At 40.1% G+C, this 25768-nt stretch overlaps 1 protein-coding gene across 2 annotated transcripts in view; it reads right to left on the reverse strand.

The window, feature by feature from the left end:
- The window catches only part of Pcsk5 (proprotein convertase subtilisin/kexin type 5), a 427807-nt gene that overhangs the window by 193780 nt on the left and 208259 nt on the right, over nt 1–25768 (reverse strand). For both annotated transcript variants that reach the window (XM_036173949.1, XM_036173956.1), the window contains exon 10: nt 3615–3718. In XM_036173949.1, coding sequence (XP_036029842.1) covers nt 3615–3718 — 104 coding nt within the window. The remainder of the gene's footprint in view (nt 1–3614; nt 3719–25768) is intronic.

A 25768-nucleotide genomic window follows, 5' to 3' on the forward strand; every position in this document is an offset into this window, starting at 1 on the left:
AATGGGATACTGGAGTTTGCATTTTACTTCTTCATTGACAGAATCCTACATCTGCTCTAAGATGAATGACTTTCCATTTTCACACACATTCTCAAGTGGAGTCTTTCATGGGCATGTGACATTCATAGCATTTTTTTTTTTTTCAAGTAACTAACTCTGGGAAAGGTATACAGTCAAAAGGTACCTAAAAATTGACTAGAATTCACAAGATGGACTAGGCAAATAGATATTTAGTAAGATTACATAGGATTACATAGGTGCACATTCATTTCCTCATGTTTATTCTGTAAAATTAGCCTGCTGTAAGAGACATTTTAATTACATTGAGGTTACTATTACTGCTGTTGTTACTATCATTGATCAGCAGGACAGAATCCCATGAGTCCAATTAGAATCATTAAAAATCAAGGTAGCATCCATAGCCAAGTGTTGACTGTGGCTACTGTCTTTGGAGTTTCCCAAACAGTGAACTGCTCTTGCTCTGGGGGCATTTGCAGACTGCTGCTATAGAAGTACAGAAAACACAGTTTCTGAAGTGTAGTCACCAATGTGCTACTCAGAGAAACAGGTGGATTTCCAGAGTCCTGTCCTTCCTACACTGATAGGGAACCTGAGCACAGGAGCGGCTGCTGCAGGAAGGGAGGTGCTTCTCTAGTTCAGACCCACACAGCACAAGTGGCTGAGCATGGATGAAGTCAGCCTTGAAGAGAGTAGTCCTACCCTCTGGAGCTCCCTTAGCTCCGGCTCTGTGGTCTGCTGCTGGTGTGTGGTATCTAGGTATGCCTGAAGAAATGCGGGGGGCGGGGGCATGTAAGACAGATCTACCAGGTTTGGTGAGAGACAGCTATTTATCCCCATGGGGCGTGGGCTTTTCTGAATCTATTAGGATAAGGGAGACTACAAAGTCTTCTGATGTCCAAACCTTGGCTTCTGCTTTCCTCAATGAGAAAGGGAAATTCTGTCATGGATACTGACATCCCCATTCCAGTGGTAGCCACTAACCAATCTGTGAAACTACTCTCTTTCTTATTCCCTCCATCTCTTTTTACCTTATTTTCTTCTTTTGTGTGTGTGTGTGTGTGTGTGTGTGTGTGTGTGTGTGTGTGTGTGTGTGTGTGTCTGTCTGTCCTGAAGCTTACTATGTAGACCAGACTGGACTCAAACTCAGAGATCCACTTGTCTCTTCCCCCCAAGCGGTGGAATTTCAGGCAGGTGTCAACACACCCAGCTCATCCAGGAGTTTTCAAATTCATTTCATGTTTGCGCAGGGTTAGGAGTGGGAGAGGTGAGAGAGGTAGCACCATGGTTAAGGTTTCTGCCACAGGACATGCTGCTCTTTGTTGTCAAAAAGAGAAGTGGGTCCTTGCAAAGCAAGGCCTCTACTGCTGGTGGATCTGATTTAAACCTTGAATTCTTGCTCGGCTATCACTGCACAAATCTCTCCAATATTAGCTCCTTTTATCCTTGACTTTATGTCTCATAAAAAGTCAGTCCATTTTTCTCTAGCCCTGGTGATGTGCATTCCTTCATTTCTGGAGTATGTTGTTCCTGCTAGCCTCTGCCCTAGTCCCCTTTATTGGTGAGACACTTGGGAAGTAATAGCAATGCTTAGAATAAGGAAGAAAATAACTTTGAAAGAATTCATCTTATTATGATCATGTTTAGATGAAATGTGGGTCTTGCCATCAACAAAATTACAAAACAATTCCTCTGGGAGCCTAGACCATTCCGAGTAATTCATCTATGAAAAAATGAACTTTAATTGTTACTCTTGGCAACCGTCTAAGAGAAGACTGAAATATTATACTAAATATTGCCACGTGCAATAGTAAAATACAATTTTCTCCTCGCCAGAAGCAGTGTACGGTCCCTTGAAATCCATGTTTGGGTCTGCTGATTTCATTTAAATCCCCTGTTTTCCCCGCTCCAAAATCAACAGAGGTCTTCCAAAGAGCTGCATCCTTTATTAGAACCATTTGCTCTTTTCAAGTTGCCAAAATGGAGTAAGTAAAACTAGGAAGTTTATGTGGGTTAAAGTTGATTCTTCAGCTTCACTGAGGTCAATGTGCTTTGTTGGTGAGCCCCCTCTGCTAAGAAGGCCACTCCAGCCAAGGTTCCATGTTGGTCCCTTTCCCTCAGTACAGCTCATATGTTTATCCAGGAGGACTTAGGAGCAGGCTGACACTAATCAGCATGAAACATACATATGGCAATTTACATTCTGTTATTTTTTCTTTCTGAAGAACTGAAAAATTCAAATAATTTTCATATTACCCATACAATTGCAATTTTGAGACTGGGGCATCTTCACATTGGCTTCCTAGAATGGGACAACAATAGGCATTTACAGTTCTTTAGCTAAGGAGCACACTGACATGCTGCTCTGTGGAGTTTACAGCCAACGAAAGGACCACACTCCAAGAGCAGAAGGGTATTCTCTTTCTAAGTATGGAGTAGATTATGCAAAAACATTAAGTCACTGGTCATATGTGCTGAATACGTGACAGATTCATAAGTCCTGTAAGGAGGAGTTAACCATGAGCTATCTGCAAAGAATCTTAAAAGGATATACATTTTGGCATAAGTATCTGGGTATACTGGACACAGTTCCCTAAGGAAATATTAAGCTCCTATGTATGATATTATGTAGATGTTACTCAGATTCCATAATGTTTAAATGTGGAACAATTAAGGATCTTAAAATGAATGGCTTCCTTAGAATTAGTCATCATGTTTCCAGTGCTCCGAGTACCAGAATTGCCACTGATAACAGATTCTCTAAGCTGTAGAATACTGTTTTCTCCATACAGGGATCTAAAAATTAGTATGATATAAAATTATTTGGGAAAAATTTTGAGACTGTAACTGTGATATAAAGTAATTATTGTTATAACTCCACACATTAAAATGTAGGTCATTTGCAACTGGAGTAAATACACTAATCTTTAGAAATGCTTTAAGTAATTACTTTCTATTTATTATGATATATATTATCCATGACAAAACAGATGATGGCTACTGTTAAGAAGAGCACTAGAAGGACATGTAACTTGCTCCAGCTCTGGGAACAACACTCCGTGTATGTTCTGTGTTCCGTGCAGCTGCTGGGGACCGTGCGGTAGGAAGTTTCATCCACACTTTGGGTTTATTCCTAGAAACATGCCTGCTCTTCTGTTTGTGGAGTAGTAAAAATAATATGTCACAGAATGCATGGCCTAATTGCTACAGTGAGAAATGTATGTCAGTTATATATGAGGAAGTAAAGATGAAAAACTTAAAAACACATCGCTATAAAAATACCACTCAGAGAATCAATGAAAGCAAATACTAAGGCAGGTAGGAGTCCCATAGGCCAGTTATACTTGGGGGTTGGTTGAATCTTTAAAAACTTGACCTAAGATGTGGGAAGTGTGGGAAATCTGCCATGTGTGTATACTACTAATTAAAAAAAGAATCAATCCCTGCCTTGTATGTACTAAAAGACCAAAGAGCTCTTCATGTGGGAGCACAAAATTTAAAGATTTGTTTGAAGGGTTCCATTTCCTAGTCTCCATTGAAAATTGAGGAAAAATAAAAATATTTTGCCTGTGACAGAATATGAAAGAAGTTCTCACCCTTAAAACCAGCAGCATTGGTTTTCCAGTCATTAGCGTTCAAATGTCCCGCACGGGAAGTCCTGACAATAACATGCTGTACGTCTCTCCAGGTCAGAAACGGACTGGGGAAAGACAAGGTAAGAATCATTGTACCAAAAAAAAAAAAGATGGGGGAAGCAGAGAGTCACAAGCAAATTCAAAAAGCAAAATCAAAATGGCGAAGTACTAAAAACAGGGGACAGAGACTTGGGTTTGGGATAATCCAATGCCAAATGCCACTCCTGCTCTCAATATGGAGACATGATATCAGTCTGGGGTGGCAGAAAATGTAACTGTAAGAAGAAATACCATGCTCGAAGTCAGTACGTCAGTGCAGCTCAGTGGTAAGATGGTCAAGGTTTTCCATTTCCTCAACACAATGGCTGCTCACTACAAAACGGCTGCTCACTACAGAGCTATTGTCCTCTGAGTGACAGTTTGCATCATCAGACACAGTAAAGTCAAAATAAAAGGCCCCTGGAACATCCATTCTTTAATCATATGATTAGGCAATCAATTTGCAGTTTACTAAAGATCAATATTTAACCTTCTGTATAAATATATGTGTGGGATCTGGAAAAATTTTAGCTGAAATTAAGTCCACATTTTCAGTGTTGTTTAAGGAAAAGAATGTGGTTTGATCTAAAAGTTAGGTCCTACAGTGCAGAGGTGAGAAGCATATTCCCACTTTATAATATGTAGTTGTTACATTAAACAGTCAGGTCACTAGTTCTCAAGGCTGATAGCATGGAAGAGCACAAGGTAATGAATGAATAGATCACACTTGTTTGAGAATGAAAATCTAATGAAGACCAACCCAAGGACAGTAGTACACAAATAGTTACTGGACATAGTAGGAACACGAGTACTTTCTTCAGTCTTGAAGTCTGAGATGTGTTGATCTTTAATAAAATTCTATCGTTTATTCATTTATTTACGTTTCACCGTGATCTAATGTACTACAAGGTGTGTGTGTATGTAGGATGACTTTTAGGAATTGGTTTCCTTTCTGTACTGTGGGTTCTGGGATCAAACTCAGGTTATTAGGCTTAGAGGTAAACACCTTTACGCACAATGCCATCTCATCACTCCTATTATCTTACCTAACTGAGAATTATGATAATAATTATCACATGGCCTATGTAGTCATTTTCACCCATCACCTTTAGAATAATTTGTAGGTTTCAACAACCTGGAGAATGTTCACTTAAGAACTCTGTGGAAGTCACTTGACATCCACCTCACACACTCACATCCCAATGCCGAGGGAGAACTTATCAACTGTGACTAATATTTAATTGTGAAGCCATTGCTTGGCATCAAGCTACTTTTTGTCCTAATCACAGCTACCATATACACAATTTGGTCAGTGCCCTCCTAGAAATAAGTAGCCAGGTAATCAGACAGCAGCTCTTTTCTATGTGAAATGAATCTCTACAAAGAATTATTTTCCTCAGTTAGAATGTAGATGCCATAATCAGTAAAGTAATGCTAATTACTCCACATAATACCCAGCACACAACAAGCTCTTGGGAGGAGGAAACAGCTAGCCATTTTATTCAGGTAACCTGCTGCTCTTATTTGGTAGTTTGAATATCAAGACATCAGGGAAAGAAAAGAAGTATTGAGTGTTGATACTTTTCCTCATGCTCTCAGACTGAAAACAAACTGAGAGTGAGCACAGCCACTCCCATGTTTTCAGAGGCTGAGACCAGAATGGCTTCCTAATGGTTACATTAGCGAAAGAGCTCATGTTTAGAAAATGAGAACCCTGCTAGGTGGACTTTAAACCCATGAGAACGATGGAGACAGAATTTTCATTCTGTTTGAATACAACCCTTGTTGGGGACCATTTTAGAAAGTGGTGAGGCATGGAACTCAAAGGGAGAGAGCTGTGCCGTAGGGCCCAGGAGAAAGGGAAGGAAACTTTGCTTCTAACTTTGCTGACTTGCACTGAATCATATGATAACTCAGAAGACTCGGTGCAGTGCTGTCATGGACCGGTAGAAACCCATTCTGAATGCTGGCCTCAACATAGATGCTCCACTCTGCCTGAGATATGATGCTCACAGTGCATTTCCTTCTTGGTGTGCCTGCTTAGGAGGAAGGCAAAAGCCTCAACCAAAAGGCAGAGTTTGGACAGACATTCCAGCTGCTCACTTATGGTTTACCACAGTGTTCGCAAACGAACAGACATATTTTTATTTTTTTTCATGTGTAAACAGCATAACAATGAAAAGTACACATGGATTTGATGATTATATCTATCTAAACCAACCTAGCGATTTAAAGATAACACTAACTTATCTTTACCACACAGTTATTAACTCTAGTATTTTAAATATTACCCTCTAGGAAAACAGAATAAAAGTGAGTTTTCTATGTTCCCTGAAAGACTCAGAGAAATTCAGCACAGGATTCTGAACACTGGGAGACACACATTTTCCTTTAGTTCACTACGTGCTGAAATATAAGTCATCCAACGTGGAACACTTATCTTGTACCTGAAGCAGCTGTGTTCTGACAGATGGAGGAAGTCTCCTGCATTCAACTCACCCTGAAGAAATTGCTTGAGTTACTTGCTCTCATTCTGACTTACAAAAACTAGTTTCTGTAATATTTGTAATTAGAAAACCCAGCATCAGGAAATTAGAAAGAATGAGGTGTCTGGATAATTTCACTTCGACACCCGGTAATGCATGGAGCTGCCTGAATTTCAGCAAAATATACAAGTGAGAAAATAAGGGCTATCAATGGATTTGGAATAAGTGGCATTTCTGCCTGTGGCAAGACAACTAATGAGCTCAGGAACCAGTGAGAGCTTAGCAGAGGTAGACAGTATACTGTTGTCACCGGAAGTACTCCGAAGGACTCTTGATTATGCAGATGCCTGATTTGCAACTTCATATTCTCACTGGTGGTCACAGGGCTGATGTACAGGTGAAGACTGAGCCAGACTTCTTTCAAAGAGAACATTTGGTAAGAGAACATCCTGGTAACCACATACAGAGCAAAAGCTGAGTACCCTTCCTAGGAAAAGTCAATGGTAACACAGGATCCCTTAGAAATCACATCTTTCCACAGATACCTTTGATCTAGATTCCTCTGGTCTCAAACCCCCAAATTTCTCCCCCTCAAATGCAGATAGGCTGAGTGCAGCAGGAAAGAGCTACACCAGGAAGGGCAAACACCCGCTGACCTAAGAGAGAGGATGGCTCATGCAGAGCTCCGTAGTTGCCTCCCTCTAACAGTCACAGTGGCTACTTCATGTGATCACTACCAGTTACACTTCCCCAGTACACACAAAAAGTAGCTACTTGTGAGCTTTCAAAGCACTGCAATGTACTTGACTTTCTGGGCAGTTCTGAAAAAGCCATGTTTCTCACTTAGGAAGTTTTTCCTCTTTGCTCGACCTTGTAATAACAAACAACACTTTGGAGAGTACTGCTCAAGACTGGGGACTGCGTGTTACGTACACAATCTTGGGACCAGTCTCTTTAGCATTTCTCCCCAAATACAAAACTGAGAATCCAAGTTGCACGGTCACGCAAGGACACTGAGGTGGCAAAGGCAGACCCAGAATCCAAAGCTCTGGGTTTTGCCTATAGCACTCATATCGTCAACCAGTAGATAAAGCAGCTTCCAGAACAGACCCATAATTTGCTATAAGGATGCGTATATTCTGGCTTCAGTTGTTCTTAGATGTGCTGAGTCAAGAAGCCAAACATCTCGGACATGGTCTTAGGGTTATGTGACCTTTGTGTACATACTATCTCAGCACAACTAGTTGATTTTTGTTTACTATCATATTAAGAAAATTCTTGAGTCTTAATTTTGATTGCAAATTTTGAAAGATCTAACTTTTACACATTTTATCAAAGATCAGAAGAAAAATATCATGGCAGGAAATTAAAGTCTTTTAAATATATTTCACATTTACATGATATTGTAACATTATTATGTAATTTTTTTTTACCTTTATTGCTGTGGATTGATCACCTCCCTTGCCAAACTTTCACTTTGGTGTGCTTTACAGCTTGGTTTGTTAAAGCTCCTCAGTGGACCAGCTCAATCTGCCCCCAGGCACCACTAGTTTTCAGCCATTAACACAGGACAATGACTCTATGGTTACTACAGGCTCGCACAATGTTCTTGTTCCCAGCACTTCAAGGTTTTTAATGAGCTCACTACAAGATTTAGAATAAGCAGGACATGTCCCATGAGAGTTATTTTTGTGTAGTGCTTCTTATTAAGCTTTTAAGTATAATTGCTAGCACTTACATTAGAAAAGAAAAATAAAATCACTCGCCAAGAATTCTTGAAAATAATTCTCAGATGTGTGAGTTTTGGAAACAAACTTGCATTTAGTGATCCTTACAAACAAGGTCCAAAATGAAGCTTAGGCAACTGGTTCACCTGCACTTTTTTTCTAAAAGAGCCTCTCATTCCCCACAAAATATCTACCACCACCACCATTCCATTCCATCCATCCATCCATCCATCCATCCATCCATCCATCCATCCATCCATCCATACATCCATCCATACATACATACATCCAGCATAATCATAATCATATTTATAATATTCTTCATCCTTAGTTCATAGGTAAGTGATAAAAAAAGACAAGACACATCTCCACAGAAGAAATTTATCAACAAGAGAAAACAAAACCAGAAAATGATAGTAGCTTCCAATAGGATCATCTTTCTAAAGTGAAAGTGATTTTCTCTAATTGAATGACAAGGTATCACCTGGATCAATGGACAACTGCAGGGCCAATCAGCAATCATCCAACTATCTCAGTAATTAAATAAAACTAACCCAAGCACACTGGGGTTCCTTTCATTAGTGTACCTAAAACAGAAATGGGAACAAGTAGCCAGGAAATTAATGTCACTGCACCTATAGTTAAGAAATTAGCAACTGTGAGAATGGGTTTATTTGAGCCAGATTATGAAAGATGAAGTATGCGTGTAAAGCCTGCTAAGAAGGGTAATAGCATTACTCCAACCACAGTCAGTGCACACAAATGACAGAAGAGTCACTAAAGGGAACCAACAGTCCTGTCATGACTCAGAGAGGGTGCCAGGCCCTCCACCCACTGTAGGCCCTCCACCCCCTAGCAGGGTACATTTGTGTTCAACTGTATTTCAGAAGTCCTGGCCTTACAAGCAGGGCATAGTGGTGTGCACTTGTAATCCCAGCACTGGTGAAACAGGGACAGGGAGATTACTGGTGCTCTTCAGTGAGCCAGCCTAGCCTACTTGAGAAGTTCAAGGTTAGTTAGGGAAGCTGTCTCACAAAAAGGGTGATTCAGTGCCTAAGGAGTGAAACCTGAGGATGACCTCTGGATTTCACACTCACAAACGTGCTCATACACACACTCACATGCACACACATGGACATACACTTGGAAAGTTTTAGCTCTAAAATCAAGTTGTAGTGTAGAAAAGCATGATATGTAATATGTCAACATTTAGAACCACGATTTGTATTGGATTCCCTGTTGAGCCATGTATGATCCATTTACACCTGAAAAAAACTAGAAAAGATCAAAGGCACATTAGCTCACAAGCACCAAGTCAAGTTTTTGTTTCTCTCTGTCATGAAGCCATTCCCAGGCTCTATAAATTTAGTCTAACTAAAGGTCAAGAAACCTGGTCTCAAAACACATGCAAGAAGACAGCCTCTGCCACATGATGGAAACTTTTCTCATGGACTCTGAGATGGCTTTTGCCCTTACAAACCCTACTTCATCACTGAGTGTATCTGTTATCATACCCAAAAGACCAATTATGTTTCCTATAGCCCCTACACACAAATGATAGATATATTATGCATGATCAATGGTCACTTCTTCCTTGACATACTATGCTGAATAAATTATTGTATAATTAAACCTGGAGATGGTGAGATATAGTAACTGGAAACAGTATTCACAGCTGAGAAGTCATGATGGTGAGTTTTCCACTGATCCACTCACATCCTTACCAGAGTGCCCTAAAGGAATGAGGGCCTCTCTGTCCAACCTACAATCCCAAATCTGGATCTGTCTCTCATTGTCATCAAGATTTAAAATCCATGGAGCTAGGAAGTATATGACACTATAACCACATCCTCACTAAACCTATCCCTGTGAGCCTATGCAAAGCTCTAGGTCACCTTCTGTCTTCAGGCATGGCATGAATAAAGGCACAATTCTAGGTTAATTGACTCAGGCCTGCAGAAGACACCCATACCTCTATCCTTTTAATTTCTCATCCAAAATTTCTTCTTAAAAAAATAAGCATAATCTTCAAGTAAATGAGAATGGTAGAAATTGTTCCCTCTGCTTTAATGTGGAGACAGAACCATTTATTCAGCAATGCAGCTGCAAGATTTGGAGGTAATGAATATAATAAAGTGCCCAGGGAAACAAGTTCCCCAAAGCAACAGTCAGCTGTGACTTTTGGAGATTAGCTACCTACTGTATCAGGAAAACTCAAAAGGATGGAGTTGTATGAGCACCCCAAAAAGCTCATGTAATCAAACTATGTTTTCTGTAATGGTTCCTTCCTATACTCTCATCATAGGTTTTAAAAAAAATGTTGAAAGTTCTCTAACACATAGTCAAACAATTTAGCACTTGGTATATAATTCTGCTTACTGGGTTGTAATGCTACTAAGCTCTGTCACAAAGGCCTCTTTTAACCATTTCTTTAACTGTGGAGTAGTTAGCTATCTCCTACGCTGGGGAATATACTGTGTGTCTACTCTGTGCATCAATTTTGTTAGTGGGAGGTTGCTTGCTGGCTGGCCACTGACAAGGATGTGGTGGAGGATGGTGGAATGCTCTTTGGTTTGCTAGCAGACTGCTTTAGAGCACTGAATAGTAGGATGGTGCTGCCAGTACACTTACTCATTAACTGAACTATCAGATTGAAAGGCTTTTGGTATTTTCTACAGAGTTCAGAGATTTTCAGCACTTGTAACTTGGCTATATGCATCTTAATAATTACTGGTAGTACTTAGATGGAACCCAGGCCCCTGTACATGCCAGGCTAGGGTTCTGCCTCTAAGTTACACCCCTCCGTGCATTGTTCCTGCTGTTATTCTCAGTTACTTCACAAATATTTCCTCCCATTTTTCCTGTTACATATAAGTGATTAAAATATTATTCTTTTCTGCTGGTGGGATGGCTCAGTGAATAAAGGTGCTTGCCACCAAGACCAACAACTTGACTTTGATACCTGGTATCCACATGTTGGAAGGATAGAACAGAGTCCTGAAAGTTGTTCTCTGACCTGCACGCATGCATGAACTCGCACACTTATGCACACACACACACACACACACACACACACACACACACACACACATCACACTATGGCATGCTTCCATACCCCTCTCTACCCCTCCAAATAAATACATGTAGAAATAAAAATAAAAATGCTCTTCTATATGATCATTCTACAAGCACATTTTAGACAAAATTTCTCAATATTCAGTTTTAACTTTAAACTTGATTGGAAATCACTAAGCATTTTATTTTCTAGAATTTGAAGTAAATGTTATTATACATTTCAGAAACTCCTGACTTGTATCAATCTCTGGCAGTCTTTCTAATTATGGGAAATCAATGCAAGTACATAATTTTAAACAAGTTACATATTACACACATCCACAGGAACAAATGAATAAAGGCTAGCAGAAATCTATCACAAAATGTCTGTTGGTGTTATAAAGATGCTTATGCTGAAGTGACAGGTGAGACAATGCCTTTGCATCTTCTCTCCCATTGACTTCCATGCATGGGGTGCTGAAAGGACAGCTAGCATGGCAGCATCAGTAAGGAAGACGAAGAAGAAGCCGTGCTTGTTGGTCTTAGTGGCTCTGAGTTTCTGAACTGACATGAGGATGGAGACTTGTTGTATGAGCATCCCACACCGTTTTCTCTCTGAGAAGTTTTGCTGTGTGGCTCAGGCTGGCCTCATACACACTGCAATTCTCCTGCCTCATATCTTGCAGATTAAAAAAGATCCATTGAAAACCAGAGTGAGCTGAGAGACAGTGCCACAGTCTGAAAAGCATGAGGTGGCATCAGGAAGAGCAGAGTTTGGGTTGGGGGTCAATCTACACTGATGTGGGGCAAGAGAATGAACCTGTGGGAAACTGAGTGGAATTCAAACTTGAGAACTTCCCGATGCTTTACTAGGAAAGAGGTGAAAAGGAAAATGAGGAGGTAGATTTGGAGGAGAGAAAACAGCAACCCAACTCCAGAAAGCAGTTTAACATTCCTCTAATGACTGACTCTGCCTTCAGCAGGTGCTGCACTGGGGACTTTATTCACTCAATGTGTGCAAATCACCTGTCCCCCTCCCCCTGGACAGAAAGCACCCTGGATTCCCTCCTACAGATAAGGGCACCAGCTTTAGAAAGGTTTCATACTTTTTAAAAGCTGAATAACTAGTAAGAACTGAAGCAGGCCTTGGAAGCCAGGTATTGTCATCCACAGCCCAGGCTTCCATGCTCTAAGTGGCCTTTGTGGGTTACCAAGGTCAAGCATGACTGAGAAAAGGCAGGGGGGCTGGAAAGGCTCAGTTAGATCAGTGAATCTTAAGAGGCTGGGCGGTGGTGGCTTACACCTTTGGTCCCAGCACTTGGGAGGCAGAGGCAGGAGGATCTCTGTGAATTCAAGGTCCTCCTGGGCTACAGAGTGAGTTCCAGGAAAGGTGCAAAGCTATACAGAGAAATCTTGTCTCAAAAAACCAAAAAAAAGTAAGTCTTAAGAGTCAGACCACAGTGATTAGTCCTAAAAATGTATATACTTCATGATGAATATAAAGGCAAAATTCTGAATGCCTTTATTAAGAAACAAACAAAAAATAAGCCTTAACAAAGTATGATCTGGCTTAAGATGTCCCTGAAAAAATAGTTTTAGGAGAGAATGAAGAATAATTTATTCTTCTGAGAGTAAAGGAAGTCAAGAGTTTCAGACTAGGCCCATTCCTCACTAGTGAAAGCAGATGCCACATATTTGCTTGGCTAGGGATCTGTCTATACACATATGCCCCGAGGACCTGTGTTAACCTGTATGTGTATCTACATAAATATACCCCACGGACCTTCACTAATCTATATGTATGTTTATACACATATATCCTGAGGACCTCCACTAATCTATATGCATGTCTACATACATATACCCTGAGAATGTCCACTAACCTATATGTATATCTACACACATGTACCCTGAGGACCTGCACTAACCTGTCTACACACGTATACCCTGAACACCTCCACTAACCTATATGCATGTCTACACATATGTACCCTGAGGATCTGCACTAACCTGTCCACACACATGTGCCCTGAAAACCTGGACTAACCTGTCCACATACATATACTACCCTGAGGACCTGGACTAACCTATCCATACACATATATCCTGAGCACCTCCATTAACCTATATGTATGTCTACATACATGTACCCTGAGAACCTGTACTAACTTGCATACACACATGTATCCTGAGGACCTGCACTAACCTGTCTACACACATGTACCCCGAGGATCACCACTAACCTGTCTACAAATATGTATCTTGAGGACCTGTACTAACTTGTTTACACCCATATACTCTGCCAATTAAAACAAAATACACTAATGCCGCAATGCTTATTTACCCCATGAAGGAATATATCAAAACTAACATAATTGTCATTAGAGAATCCCTAAGGATAGTTTGAAAGTAAACTGGTGTGGAGGCATAAGACTCAATTATTCCTTCAGCAGATTTCATGAGAAGAAAGGAAAAGTTATGGTAGGGAATAAACGAACTAAAAGGGCCTGTTACAGAAATTCAGATGATGGTATTATAGATGGGAGGATAAGTAGACGAGAGCAGTAAATGTGGTCCAAGTTTATACGACAAGAAATCAAAGGAAATACTTCCCTATTGTAAAATACATTGCTTTTTAAATTACCAATTTTGTAAACTGCCTCAAATATGAAACCCCAAGCACAATTTCTCCACAAAATGAGTGACAGATAATATTATCGACAATAAAATTACATGTTGGGGGGGAAAAACCCACCACTGAAGACACACACAGGTCAAATCTACCAGGAAGCTCGGTGCTGTCTAAAAGCTTGCTGTTGGATATTATACGCATTTGTGCATCAAGATGGCTGAATAAGAGGTTGAGAAAATGAATTGGCTAAGGAAACCACAGTAGAGTTCAGAGAACTTAATCCACTTATCTCAGAAGATAGTTTGTTTATATAAAAAGTATTAAGGGGCTGAAAGATGTCTCATTGTTCGAGAACACTTGGGTGTGTGTGTGTGCGCGTATACACACACACACACACACACACACACACACACACACACTCACTCACTTTCCACAGGTAGAGGGAAGCGGGAAGGAGAGGATGCCAATAAAATAAACTATATGCTATAAGTCCCGTGTAGGAAAAGACACAAGTCAAAGATGCTAAAGGGAAAGAGACAGTAAACTGAAAAAATAAGCATTACATCAACGTCAGCAGAGATGAAGAAATCCATGACTCTAAGAAGCAATACTGACAGATAGATCTAGTGTGCATGAGAAATTGCATCTAAACCTCAACAAATACTGAGAAAAGACCCACACTTCCTCCATAGTGAAACCTTGATGAAGTAAAAAGTGGCCCACAGGCACAATGAAGAACACACAAGGAGAGAAAAATGTTAACTGGAAGTAAAAAGGTTAAAGATAACCCAGAGAAAAAACCACATCCACAGGAATGACGAGAGTTGCCCTGATATTTAACACAGCATGATTGGCTGGCATGACGGAGCAACTATTATGATGATATCAGCATCCATATCTTTTGAAGTTTCCATATATATAACTTCACTTAATACTAGTGACAAATGTCACAAATTTTACATGAAGAAAGTGGAACTCAAGAAAGGGATATGTTCTATTTATTCAAGGCTGTCTAGGCAAACTGGAACTAGAATCAGCCTGGCTCTAAGACCTGAACCAGTAATGACTTGCGCATAACAGTTTCCAATAAGAATAGACATAAAAAATTCCATCACAAATGAATAGAGATAAGCAATGCTATTGTCAGATAAAACCAAAATGAAGTATTCAGATATAACATATTACTTAAAGGAACAAGAGGTAGGTCTGTTAGAGATAAGCATAAAGGCATAAATTATAGCAGCAAGCAAGCAAACATTTGCTAGTTCAAAAACTAATTCTACCCCCAAAGCACAGAACCAAAGATAATTCCAGAACTTTATTATGCCAATATAAAAAGTTCTAAATAATTCAGACAATTTTTCTTGAATGGGAAAACTAGTTGTAATGAAACCAAGATTTAGGGCATAGTAGATGGCTTAGTGCATTACCATGAGGATCTCAGTTCAGATCCCAGTACCTGCAGATAAAATCTGGGCATGGCAATGAGAGCCCATAATCCTAGTATTGGGAGGTGGAGATAGGAGGGCCCTGCGGACTCACTCATGAGTCAATATAGCCAATGGTGAGCCTCAGGATCATCAAGAGACTGTCTCAAAAAAATGAGGTAGAAAGTGATACAGTAAGATGTATGATGCCTTTAATTGATAAAGCACTATTTTGCTAAAAAGCTTGATTTAAAATGTAATTATCAGGAAAAGGGGGAGCTAAGAAGTGACTAAGATCTAAAGGGAAATCAACATGCAAGTAAGTTAAAGATACTAAAGTATGTGTGGGAGCCTACAAAGGTTTTCTAGTGATATCTGAGCTTGCTTTACACAGCAGGGCTGCATTAGGGGATGGCTTGCCCACATGTGTTGTTGCCAGGTGTTTGGGATGGTCTGCACTTGGCTGTGCTTGGGGGAGGTCCTTTGTTCCACCCCTTGGCATTCCTTTAAAAGCCCTTTAGTAGAGACAGAAGGGACTGGTGGGTTTTAGCCCAGGCCCTCCTGAGGATATCCTAGATTGTTTCTGTCTTCTCTATATTTCTATCTAAATATTTCTTACTTCTCCTTGCTCAGAGTACCCTGGGGGAAAAAGTGGGGGCAGGCCCCCCACAAATATGAAACATTTTCTTTATAAAATGAATGTTAACAATATTAAGAATATTTGAACCCAGTATTTATATACAGTATTTACAGTTACACCACCATTCAAGCCTAAAAACAGCTGCTGAAAATAGATTATATAGGGAAGATGCACATATATGTATATATGCAAACACATATACATAAATATATTTTTATGAGGGGGCAATGGAGGGTAGGGGATGGGGGATGAGAATATAAGGGAACAGGAAGGTTGAACTGGAACAGAGACAGAGTGGGAGAGCAATGAGAGAGATACCATGATAGAGGGAGACATTCTGGGGATAGAGAGAAACTGAGTGCTAGGGAGGTTCCCAGAAATCCACAAGGCTAAGACTACTAGCAATAGTGGAGAGAGTTCCTGAACTGGCTTACTCCAGTAATCAGATCAGTGAATACCATAACTGTCATCAGAGAGCCTTTATCCAGTAACTGATGGAAGCAAATACAGAGATCCATGGGGCCAAGCACCAGACCAAGTACCAGGTGTCCAGCAGAAGAGAGAGAAGAGGGATTCTATGAGCAAGGGGCATCAAGATCATGATGGGGAAACATACAGAGACAACCAAACCAAACTAGTGGGAACTCATGAACTTTAGACCAGCAGCTGTGGAGCCTCCATGGGACTGTACTAAACCTTCTGCATAAGTGAGACAGTTGTGTAGCTTGATCTGCTCAAGGGACCTCCTGGCAGTAGGATCAGGATCCATCCCTGGTGCATGAGCTGACTTTTTAGAGCCTACTACCTATCGGGGGACACCTTGCACAGCCTTGATGCAGGGAGAGGGGCTTGGATCTGCCTCTACTGAATGTACCAGGCTCTGCTGACTCCCCCTGGGAGGCCATACCTTATCGGAGGAGGGAATGGGGGTGGATTGAGGGGACAGAAGGCTGGAGGGGTGGGAGGAAGGAAGAGAGGGGGATCTGTGGTTGGTATGTGAAATGAATAAACTATTCCTTAATAAAAATATATACATATAAAATATATGTATGTTTATATACCTACATACACATGAATATGACATATCTATTCTAAAAGACGTATCAGCACTCTGGTGATAATCATCTTGGCTGTAAAGATGGTTTATCAATAATAACACTGGAAGCCACGACAGTGCTCTTCCAGGCTTCTGTCACTGTTGAAGAAACATTAGTTTGCTCCCAATATAACAAGGGCAAACTGTAAAGATCAGCTGGATATTCACAAGCCCCACTATGATGACAAAAGACTCTCACACCCCATGGTACTGGTGTAAAGACAGATATGCACACCTATAGAACAGACTAGAAGACTCAGGAATAAACTCATACAGTTAGGGACACTTAATTTTTGACAAAGCTGTCAAATACATACAATGGAAAAGACAGCCTATTCAAGTAGTGGTGCAGGAACAACCCAATATCCATCCCGGGAAAAATGAAAATAGATTCATATCTTCCATTCAGTACATAAATAAGTTATAAGTAGACTAAAGACCTTAATTTAAAGCCTAAAATAATGAAGCAGTTAGAGGGAAACACAAGGGTACACTACAAGATATAGGTCAATGTAAGTCCCATTCATTTGTGTATGGGACTCTAATAGCACAGGAAACGTCACCAAGAGCTACAGAAAATAGCACCAAGAGCTAAGAATATCCTTAGCTCTCAAAGGAATGTAAATTACAGTTACTTTGAGATTTGATCTCCTCTTGGTCAGAATGGTTAACATCAAGAAATTCAACAACCACAGTGGGGGAGGAGGTAGGAAGGCGGCACCCCTATTCACTGCTGGTGGGAGCATAATCTAGTATAACCTATATGGAAGTCAGTAAGGAGACTTCTTGAGTAATTAAAAATAGAACACTCTATGCAACTCTTCAGGGGTATATACCGAAAGGACACTATCCTGCCAGCGAGACAGGTGCACATCCACACTTACTGCTCCATTATTGACAATAGAAAAATAATGGAACCATCTCCAGGGCCAAGACTCCCCTGGGGATTCAATTCAACCTGGTGGATTCAGTACAGGCAGGTCCAGTCCCCAGGCTGAGCAAAGCGGAGATGGGAATGGAGGGGAGGGGCTGGGGGGAAGGTGGGGGCGGGGGGGGGAGGGGGGAGGACAGGGGAACCCATAGCTGATGTGTAAAATTAAAACACAAATATAATAAATAAAAAAAGGAGAAAAAAAGAACTCATAAAACTAAATGTCAACATCCCTGAACACCAGAAACAGTATATAGGACTTGTGGCACAATAAAATTTTCTTTTGAACTGTAAAAAAAGAAAAATCTTTGCAATAAATGTATTATTTCCTATGAGGGGGAAAAGAAAAACAATGAAACCAGCCTCGATGCTTCCCAGCATGTGACTGCTAGTGCAAATGTGGTACATATACACAATGGAATTTAGTTCAGCTGTGAAGAAAAATGACATGAAATTTGCAAGAAAACCAATGAGACTGGAAAGCTTTCTATTATGTGAGGTTATTCAGAAAGATAAAAATCCTATATGCTCTATTGTGCGTGATCCTAGCTTAGCATGTTTATATGGGTGTATGTGAGTAGGGGAGAAAGGATGTATAGGTTACGAAACTAGAAAGAAGACCATGAGTGAGGAAAAAGAGGTATTGAGGAAGGGGCTGGTGGTTAAGAGGACACATGACAAGAAAGGAGTCCACAGGTGGTTGGAAAGACACACAAGGGCTGTTCATGTGGTTGGAGGGGAAGAATTAGGAAGGTGAACTGACAAAAACAAACATATGGAAATGCCAAAATGAAATCTAATTCTGCCTGTGCTAATTAAACATTTTAATTAAAACACTCATTCAGACACACACTCATGCACGCACACACTCACATACAACAAAGTCCCAGTCTTCGGCGTTTCAAAGACTTTTTTATGCACTATTTTTCAGTGTGAGAACCAATGTAAGCTTTGGTCACTTCAAATTTTGCCTAACAAAATACAACTAATACAACTTTGCATGCACAATTTTACACATACAACAACGGACAACTTGCTTTAAAAATGTTTTCCCCAAATATGGCTTTGTTCTTAAACAGCCTCCATTCTGTTATTGTTCTCCTGGAGCACGCTTAGTGAAATGCTTCCCAACAGACCAGAAATTCTCTGGGCAATCTTCCAATGTTATACAATTCCCAGACAAACTGATAACAGTTATTTCATATTTCAGGTTTGGGATCCCATGTAATTAAGAGTTTTAACACAATGAAAATTATAAAATTGAACACATCTGCTATAGAAAGTGAAGCCATTAAAAAGCCATTCCAAGGCACCTAAGTGCAGAGCAGGGAGTAGGAATCTAGCACTCTCTCCAGGAAATTGTCTGTAGACAACATTCTCTGAGGTCATTTGTAAAAGGTTTCCCAAAGCTTCTGCAACAAGGCTGCCCTCAGAGCTGTGACGAGAACACACCTCCTTGTCTGAAGAGTTTACTCAGTCTCTTCCCTTGTTTCTTTATTTCCTGGGTATATACTGAGTATTTTAGATACAGAATGCCCACTGGACAAAAACATATGTCTTTTGGTCCATTCGTACAATTGATGTACAGTTTCAATCTTTGAAGTGTTGCCAGTAGTTATCAGCCTGTTTTCAAGCATACAAACAGGTTGTTTTTAAGGTGTTTTTCTTCACTATTTGGCTTTTTCTTTTAAGTCTTAGCCATGATGGCAAGTGCTAGCAGATGAAGTAGGTGAAATGCGGTTAATTTGGCCATCGAATAGTCCAATACAAATTGAAGACAGCTTATGGTGGTTTCAATAGGAATGGCCCCATAGACTCAGGTGTTTGAATGCTTGGTCCATAGGAAGTGCACTATTAGGAGGAAGTGTGTCACTGTGGAGGCAGGCTTTGAGGTCTCATATGCTCAAGCTACATGCAAGTGCACAGTTGCTTTTGCTGTTTGTGGATTAAGTTGTAGAACTCTCATCTTCTCCAGAACCATGCCTGCATGCACGCCATGTTTCCCATCATGGCAATAATAGACTAAACCTTTGAAACTGTCAGCTAGTGCCAATGAAATGTTTTCTTTTGTAAGAGCTGTCATAGTCATGGTGTCTCTTCATAGCAATAGAAACTCTAACTAAGACAATAGCCAAGGATAAAGTCATTTGGATAACCCTGTAACTCCAGTCATGAATGTGATTATTTCTTTGATGGCTTTCCTTATCCTTTATCATGAATGTTCCTTTCCTATTCTAACTCACAATTACCCTGTACCATCATACCATGCTTAGCTTAGTTTCCCCCTCCACACCAGGCACAATTATCTTCCATCTGTTAATAGGAATATAGGTGTACAGGAGCTAGGTTCAAAACCAAACAAACACACATGTGCTTCGCCTGCACTATCAGCATGGACCATGTATGTTTGCTCAGAGGCACTCCAGTACAGTGACAGGCAGAGGCTCAATGACATGGAAACGATGTTGCTATACATTTGTGACTATGACTTGTAAGATACATTACTATTTCAGACTTGTGAAAGTGTCTTTCAAAATAAATTATAGTAGTAAGGACAACTCAATAACTATTTCTTGATACAGTCAATAGTCAGGCTTCAATGAACCTTGATGTCATGGCAGTTTACTGTTTGCAGACTCTGAAACTAACACCTGTACACATCTCTCAACAACTGCAGGAAGACTTCTTACCTTCCTTACTCCTTCCCTCTATGTACCCCACTTTCCTCATCCCCTCCCTTCCTCTCTCTCTCCCTACCTGTCATCATTCACTAATTGTATACCAGCAGTATTGGCCACCAAGTCACATAACTTTGGGTTTATTTTCTAGACATACCACTTACTCTCTGAGGATTTATAAATCTCATTTTCTATATTTGAAATGCAGATGATGACACCTGCTTTGGAGTGATGCTTTGGGGGTTAAGTGAGATTGATAATCAAAAATATAGCTTAGTATATGGCAAAGAGCATCCCCATGGCGGAAGTCAGTGACTCATTTTTCATTGCTTCATTGTTTGTCCTTTGATGCACTATGAACACTCATGTGTGGTCAATGGCAAGAAGGATCTTTGACCTCACATATAGGATGTGCAGTCTGGGCTGTGGTCTTTTCAGTGGTTAGGAGTGACATTGCCAGACTTCATAGTCTTCTGGGACATTGTAAGGGAGTTTCAACATGATAAATGATGTAATTGACTTGTTGATATCAGTATGAATGACATGTTTTCCAGTCTTTCATTTATATTTCATTTTTCCTTTCCTCTCTCACACTAGTGGAAATGTATTATGATTAAAATTTTATAAAAGAAAACTAGAAAAGACACACATGGTGTGAGCTAATTACTAAAATTAGGCCCTAGTGTCCACATGGACAATTATTCTGTTTAGAGTGAATAAAACAAACAAATGTCCTAGTAAAATGTATAGGCTGAAACACTGTAGGCATAGACAGGCTTTACTGATTCATGAAGTCGGTCCGGATCTGGGTGTGATAGGCATGCCTGTCTTCTTGGACTGCAGCAGGAGTAGAATGAGATTGAGTTTAGCCTATAATCCAAAATGGATTCCAGGCCAGTCTGGGATATAAGACTATTTAAATAAAACCAAAACAAAATTTAAAAAAAATCAAAAAAATAAATGCAAAATAAAATAACAAAAGTTTCTAAACCAACAAACAAAATTCCTCTTGATTTGTGAAAACTCAGCCTAAGGTGATAGACAGATTGGCAACACAACCCATTCAGCTAAGACTCACAGAAAATCATTGGTGAGATGACAAAGAGATTTTAAGAACCAGAGGTTCAAGATGCCTACTGCTTTGCATTGTCTTCTAGACATGACGGGGAAGCTGTATCCATGAAATCTCAACACGATTGGCTGACATGCCAACATGGATGGGGGAAATTTTACAAGGTCTCACCTCTAATAAAGAGCTATAGGCAATAAATGATAGAGAGAGGGGACATAAGTCTTCTCCAAGGCCAATCTCCCCAATAAGATTATGGAATCACAAAGGGTCAGCCCTAAACAAGTACATATAAGAACACTAAATGGATTCAGCAAGTCACACACACACACACTATATATATATACATATATATGTATGTATGTATGTATGTATGTATGTACGTATAACATGCCTAACAATAATAATGTCATGAATTTAAGAGGGAGTGGGAACATAGGAGGTGTTGGAGGAGGTGGGGAAAGAGGGGCAGAAATGATGTAAATATAGTACTTATGTATTAAATTCTTTAAAAAATTAAATGAACAAAAACTATACATCATCCTAAGAACACCTGGTATAGAAACATAGTTAAATTGTAGCTGGCTCTCAAGATAGTGTCCTGAGAGATAGTTGATGAAGCTAGGGAATGGGCCATCACAGGAATATCTTTTTATAGGCTTTGCTGAAATTAAGTAGTAAGCAATGGTGCGAAGAAATGGACTTTTAGTCCTTATTATACTTTCAGTTCTTAGAGTTTAACCATAGGCAATATCAAGAAAAAACATTTTGTGGCAATGAAGGAAATCCAAAACCTCCTAAGAGATTAAATTGAAATACTACATTTTATACATTTCCTATAAACTCATTAAGACATTTTCTAAGCAATGTTATTGGGTACCCATGTAAGGGTTAATATCTATTGCTAGCAACCTGCTGTATCAAAGAACACAGGCGCAGGCATGCAATTTATAATGCAAAGAAATCCATAGTCACTATTTTTCACTTTAAAAAGTAAACTGTCAGTCATTTATAGCATTTATAAACACAGCGGTAGGCATTTTCTGAGGATTAACTAATGATCAGAATCACTGCTGCGGGAGTTGGCACATTGAATTCAGTCAATAATTGCCCAAGGCCTTTACCACAGTTCTCATTGTAAGGCATCTGGGCTTCTTAGAATTCCCAGAATCCCATGGGAAAGAATAAAGTATATTTATTTCTATAAATGGCACCAGGCTAAGTTCAGCAAAGCAATGTAGACCTCAGCCTTCTTTTCTTCCTTTTGCTCAAGATATAATCTAATACATTTCCTGACTGTGGTACCTGCAAAATATACACTAAATTTACTTACTTCTCTGTCTGTTACCCTTACTTTGATCAGACTCCTTTTGAAGCCATCTAGAATTTTCCAAATACTATATCTGCCTCCTTCCACACATATTGGTTATGTGTAATGTAACACTTTCCTGATGTGTGGTTGCTTAGAAATGGGATTTGACCATTGATACAAGGAATAGGTTTGATGATTGCTACTATCCTCATTTGAAAATATTATTACAATAATAAGAATTGCATATTTTCAGTGAAAGACATAAAAAAATATAGTTAAACATAGTTAAACAAAAGGAGGCAGTTAAGTATCCCTTAGAATTTTCTGTCTTCAGTTTGTCTTTGCAGCAGTTCAAGTCTTCAACATGGTGCTGTTCTCTCATCTAAGAGAAGGCGATGGAAAGACTGGCTTACTCGCAAGATAATTCAAGTGAATGAGCCTGTTGAGCAGGGCTTTTTCAGTCATAATGGACACCTTTGGAAGTCATCCTGTTTGAAACTGTTACTTAAGGCACAAAGTCAGGCAAGTCCAGGAAAAATTGGCTTCTATATAATTTGAACTTGAAAAGTGCTAGAGGACAGAGTGTATTGTCTGTGTGTATGTAGACATAACAAAGCTATTTTCATGCACAGTCCTGGCAGAAGGCCTGTGGTAACTGCTCTGTGTGTCTGGTTACAATTATTTCACTATAGGGAATAATCCAGGACAGTACATCCCTATTCTGTCCGCTCAGCCTCAAGTTGAAATGTGTGCTGCTTTTAACCCCATAAACCTTGTCAACTCCCCTTCCTGATGGCCTTTTAATTCACTCGTCTTTCTCATGCCAGAAACCTCAGCTGAATTCCAAGTCTGAACAGCAGTATTACAATACGCATGAAACCTGTAAGTAACCAGACAGGGGGCATGCAATGCTCTGGTCCCTTGGCCTTGGAATCCTACAGAATCTGGGATCTTGTGTCTGTATGTTTCACTGAACGTGGCTTTTCTAAGTTCTAAGTGAAATAAAACTCTCCTGGGGTGGGGGAAAGAGCGGGTATGTCTTTTCCAACACTACCTCCACAATCAAACACATTGTGTTCCCCACCCACCGCACATTTCATACAGTTAATGTGGCCCTTGGGGAAATTCTCAACAGAACAGTTAATAGTGAAATGTGCTTTTAATTAAGATGACAACAACAACAAAGAAGATAAGATTGGTTACAGGATCTCATTACCCAGATGCTAATCTGGGTATTTTATTTAGGAATGCTTGTGGCTATCAGGCCCTTCTTGTACAATCTCCCTTGATCATGTTCAGTTCTAGGAATCTGAAGCTCCCAGTGAGTTGCTTTTACTCAGAACTAGGTTGATGGGATATATGAATGTGAACCCATGAACCAGATAATGATTTGCCATTCTTTTTTCAATTCTAAAACCTTAAATTTTATTAATGTGTGTTGGGAAACACACACGTATCACAGCATGGCCATGGAGGTTGGTAGGCAACTTACAGAAGTTAATTCTTTCCACCATAAGGGTCCTGGGGATTAAACCCAAGTCCTCAAGTTTGTTGGCAAGTACCTTTACCCACGGAGCTATCTCAACCTGCCCAGAAACTGACCTGTTAATCAAGGATATGGGGGCTTATTACATCAGCATTTGTTGCAATGCAAGGTTTGTATATCCAGAGGAATAATGATGCTCAGGGAATCCTATGAGATGCCACAGAAAAACTAGTCATTAAGTTTGGATAAGAGATCTGCACACTTTAAAGTTATCAGGTTCTCTTTTGTATTTGTGTTTTTGGTCCTTAGCTGAGGCCAATAGAAGAAACACTACCATCAATAATGTGACTCGCATTCCTAGTGATCTCAACAAATCTCTGAGGGAAAGCAGACTTGGGGAAGCTGGGACGTGAGCTTTCTCCAGTGTCCCTATGCCAAGCAAACACAGCAACTTAGTGACACTTTGGTCTTTTCAGTGGAGGGGTAATCGGGCCATGCAGTTAAACTGGGATCAGCCCCTCTGCTTATAGCATGCTGACCTGAACGTGCAGATTATCTGTTGCTTAGCAGACTCTGTGTGGGCAGACTGAGCACCTGGGAAGGAGGAGACCCTTGCAAGCAGTAGTTCTGTCTGCTGCATCTTCCTCTCCTGTTTCCATTCAAGAGAATACCGATGGCTTGTGCTTGTAAAGGCTGAATATCAAAATGCCAAGGCCCATCATTACCGAGTATAAGAAGAGATTGCAAGGTTAGGGTCTCAGGAAGTGGATAATGAGCTGGGCATAGCCCAGGCTTAGCGGGAGAGCAATTGCAGCCTCGGGACACTGTTATTTGAGCTCCTCTCTGCAATTTCTTCCTTTTAGATAATTTTTACTCAAACTCTAACCCCAGTGCTTATTCTGATGCTGGTTTCATGCCACTCCTGATCCACTCCTAGAGAACTCAGACCTCTTTCCTGTAATTTTCAGCTTCACTTATAGGCAGAGGTTAGCTTGTAGATCAAATCAATAGAGTTACAAGGAAAGGCCTATTCCTTCTCATTTTATCAGACTGTTTATATAGGGCCATGATTGAACTGGACTGCTAAAACTCTTAAAATACAGTGGTTTCCGGGTAACCTGCACTTGGAGAATATAGGTTACCCTCTACTTGTGACAATTTGGCAGAAACAAGTGTTGAGAAATCCTCAACATGGAGAAACAAGGAAGGTAGCTGTACTCTTTCAATGTGTTCTGCAGCCTCCAGACGACCTGTGTCACTGAGAAGGGGAATGGGGGCCTAACAGGAGGATTGTACATGCTAGCTAAAATGCTGTTTAAAAGAACTGTCTTTAGAAAAAAATGGGATCACAGTAATTTCTCAAAGAATTGAGAGTCAGCTTGGTGTGTCTAGCAGCAGTGGTTACATGTTGGGGGGGCCAAGTCTGCGTTTGAGATTCTGGTCTCTATGTGGGAGTGAGGTGGTAATGAATTCTGGGTTTTTATTTCCCATCAATATTTCATGGATAGGAAAATATTCCAGAGAAACCACCTAGACTT

Source organism: Onychomys torridus, chromosome 1, assembly GCF_903995425.1.
Source record: "Onychomys torridus chromosome 1, mOncTor1.1, whole genome shotgun sequence".
In the NCBI taxonomy this organism is placed as follows: Eukaryota; Metazoa; Chordata; class Mammalia; order Rodentia; family Cricetidae; genus Onychomys; species Onychomys torridus.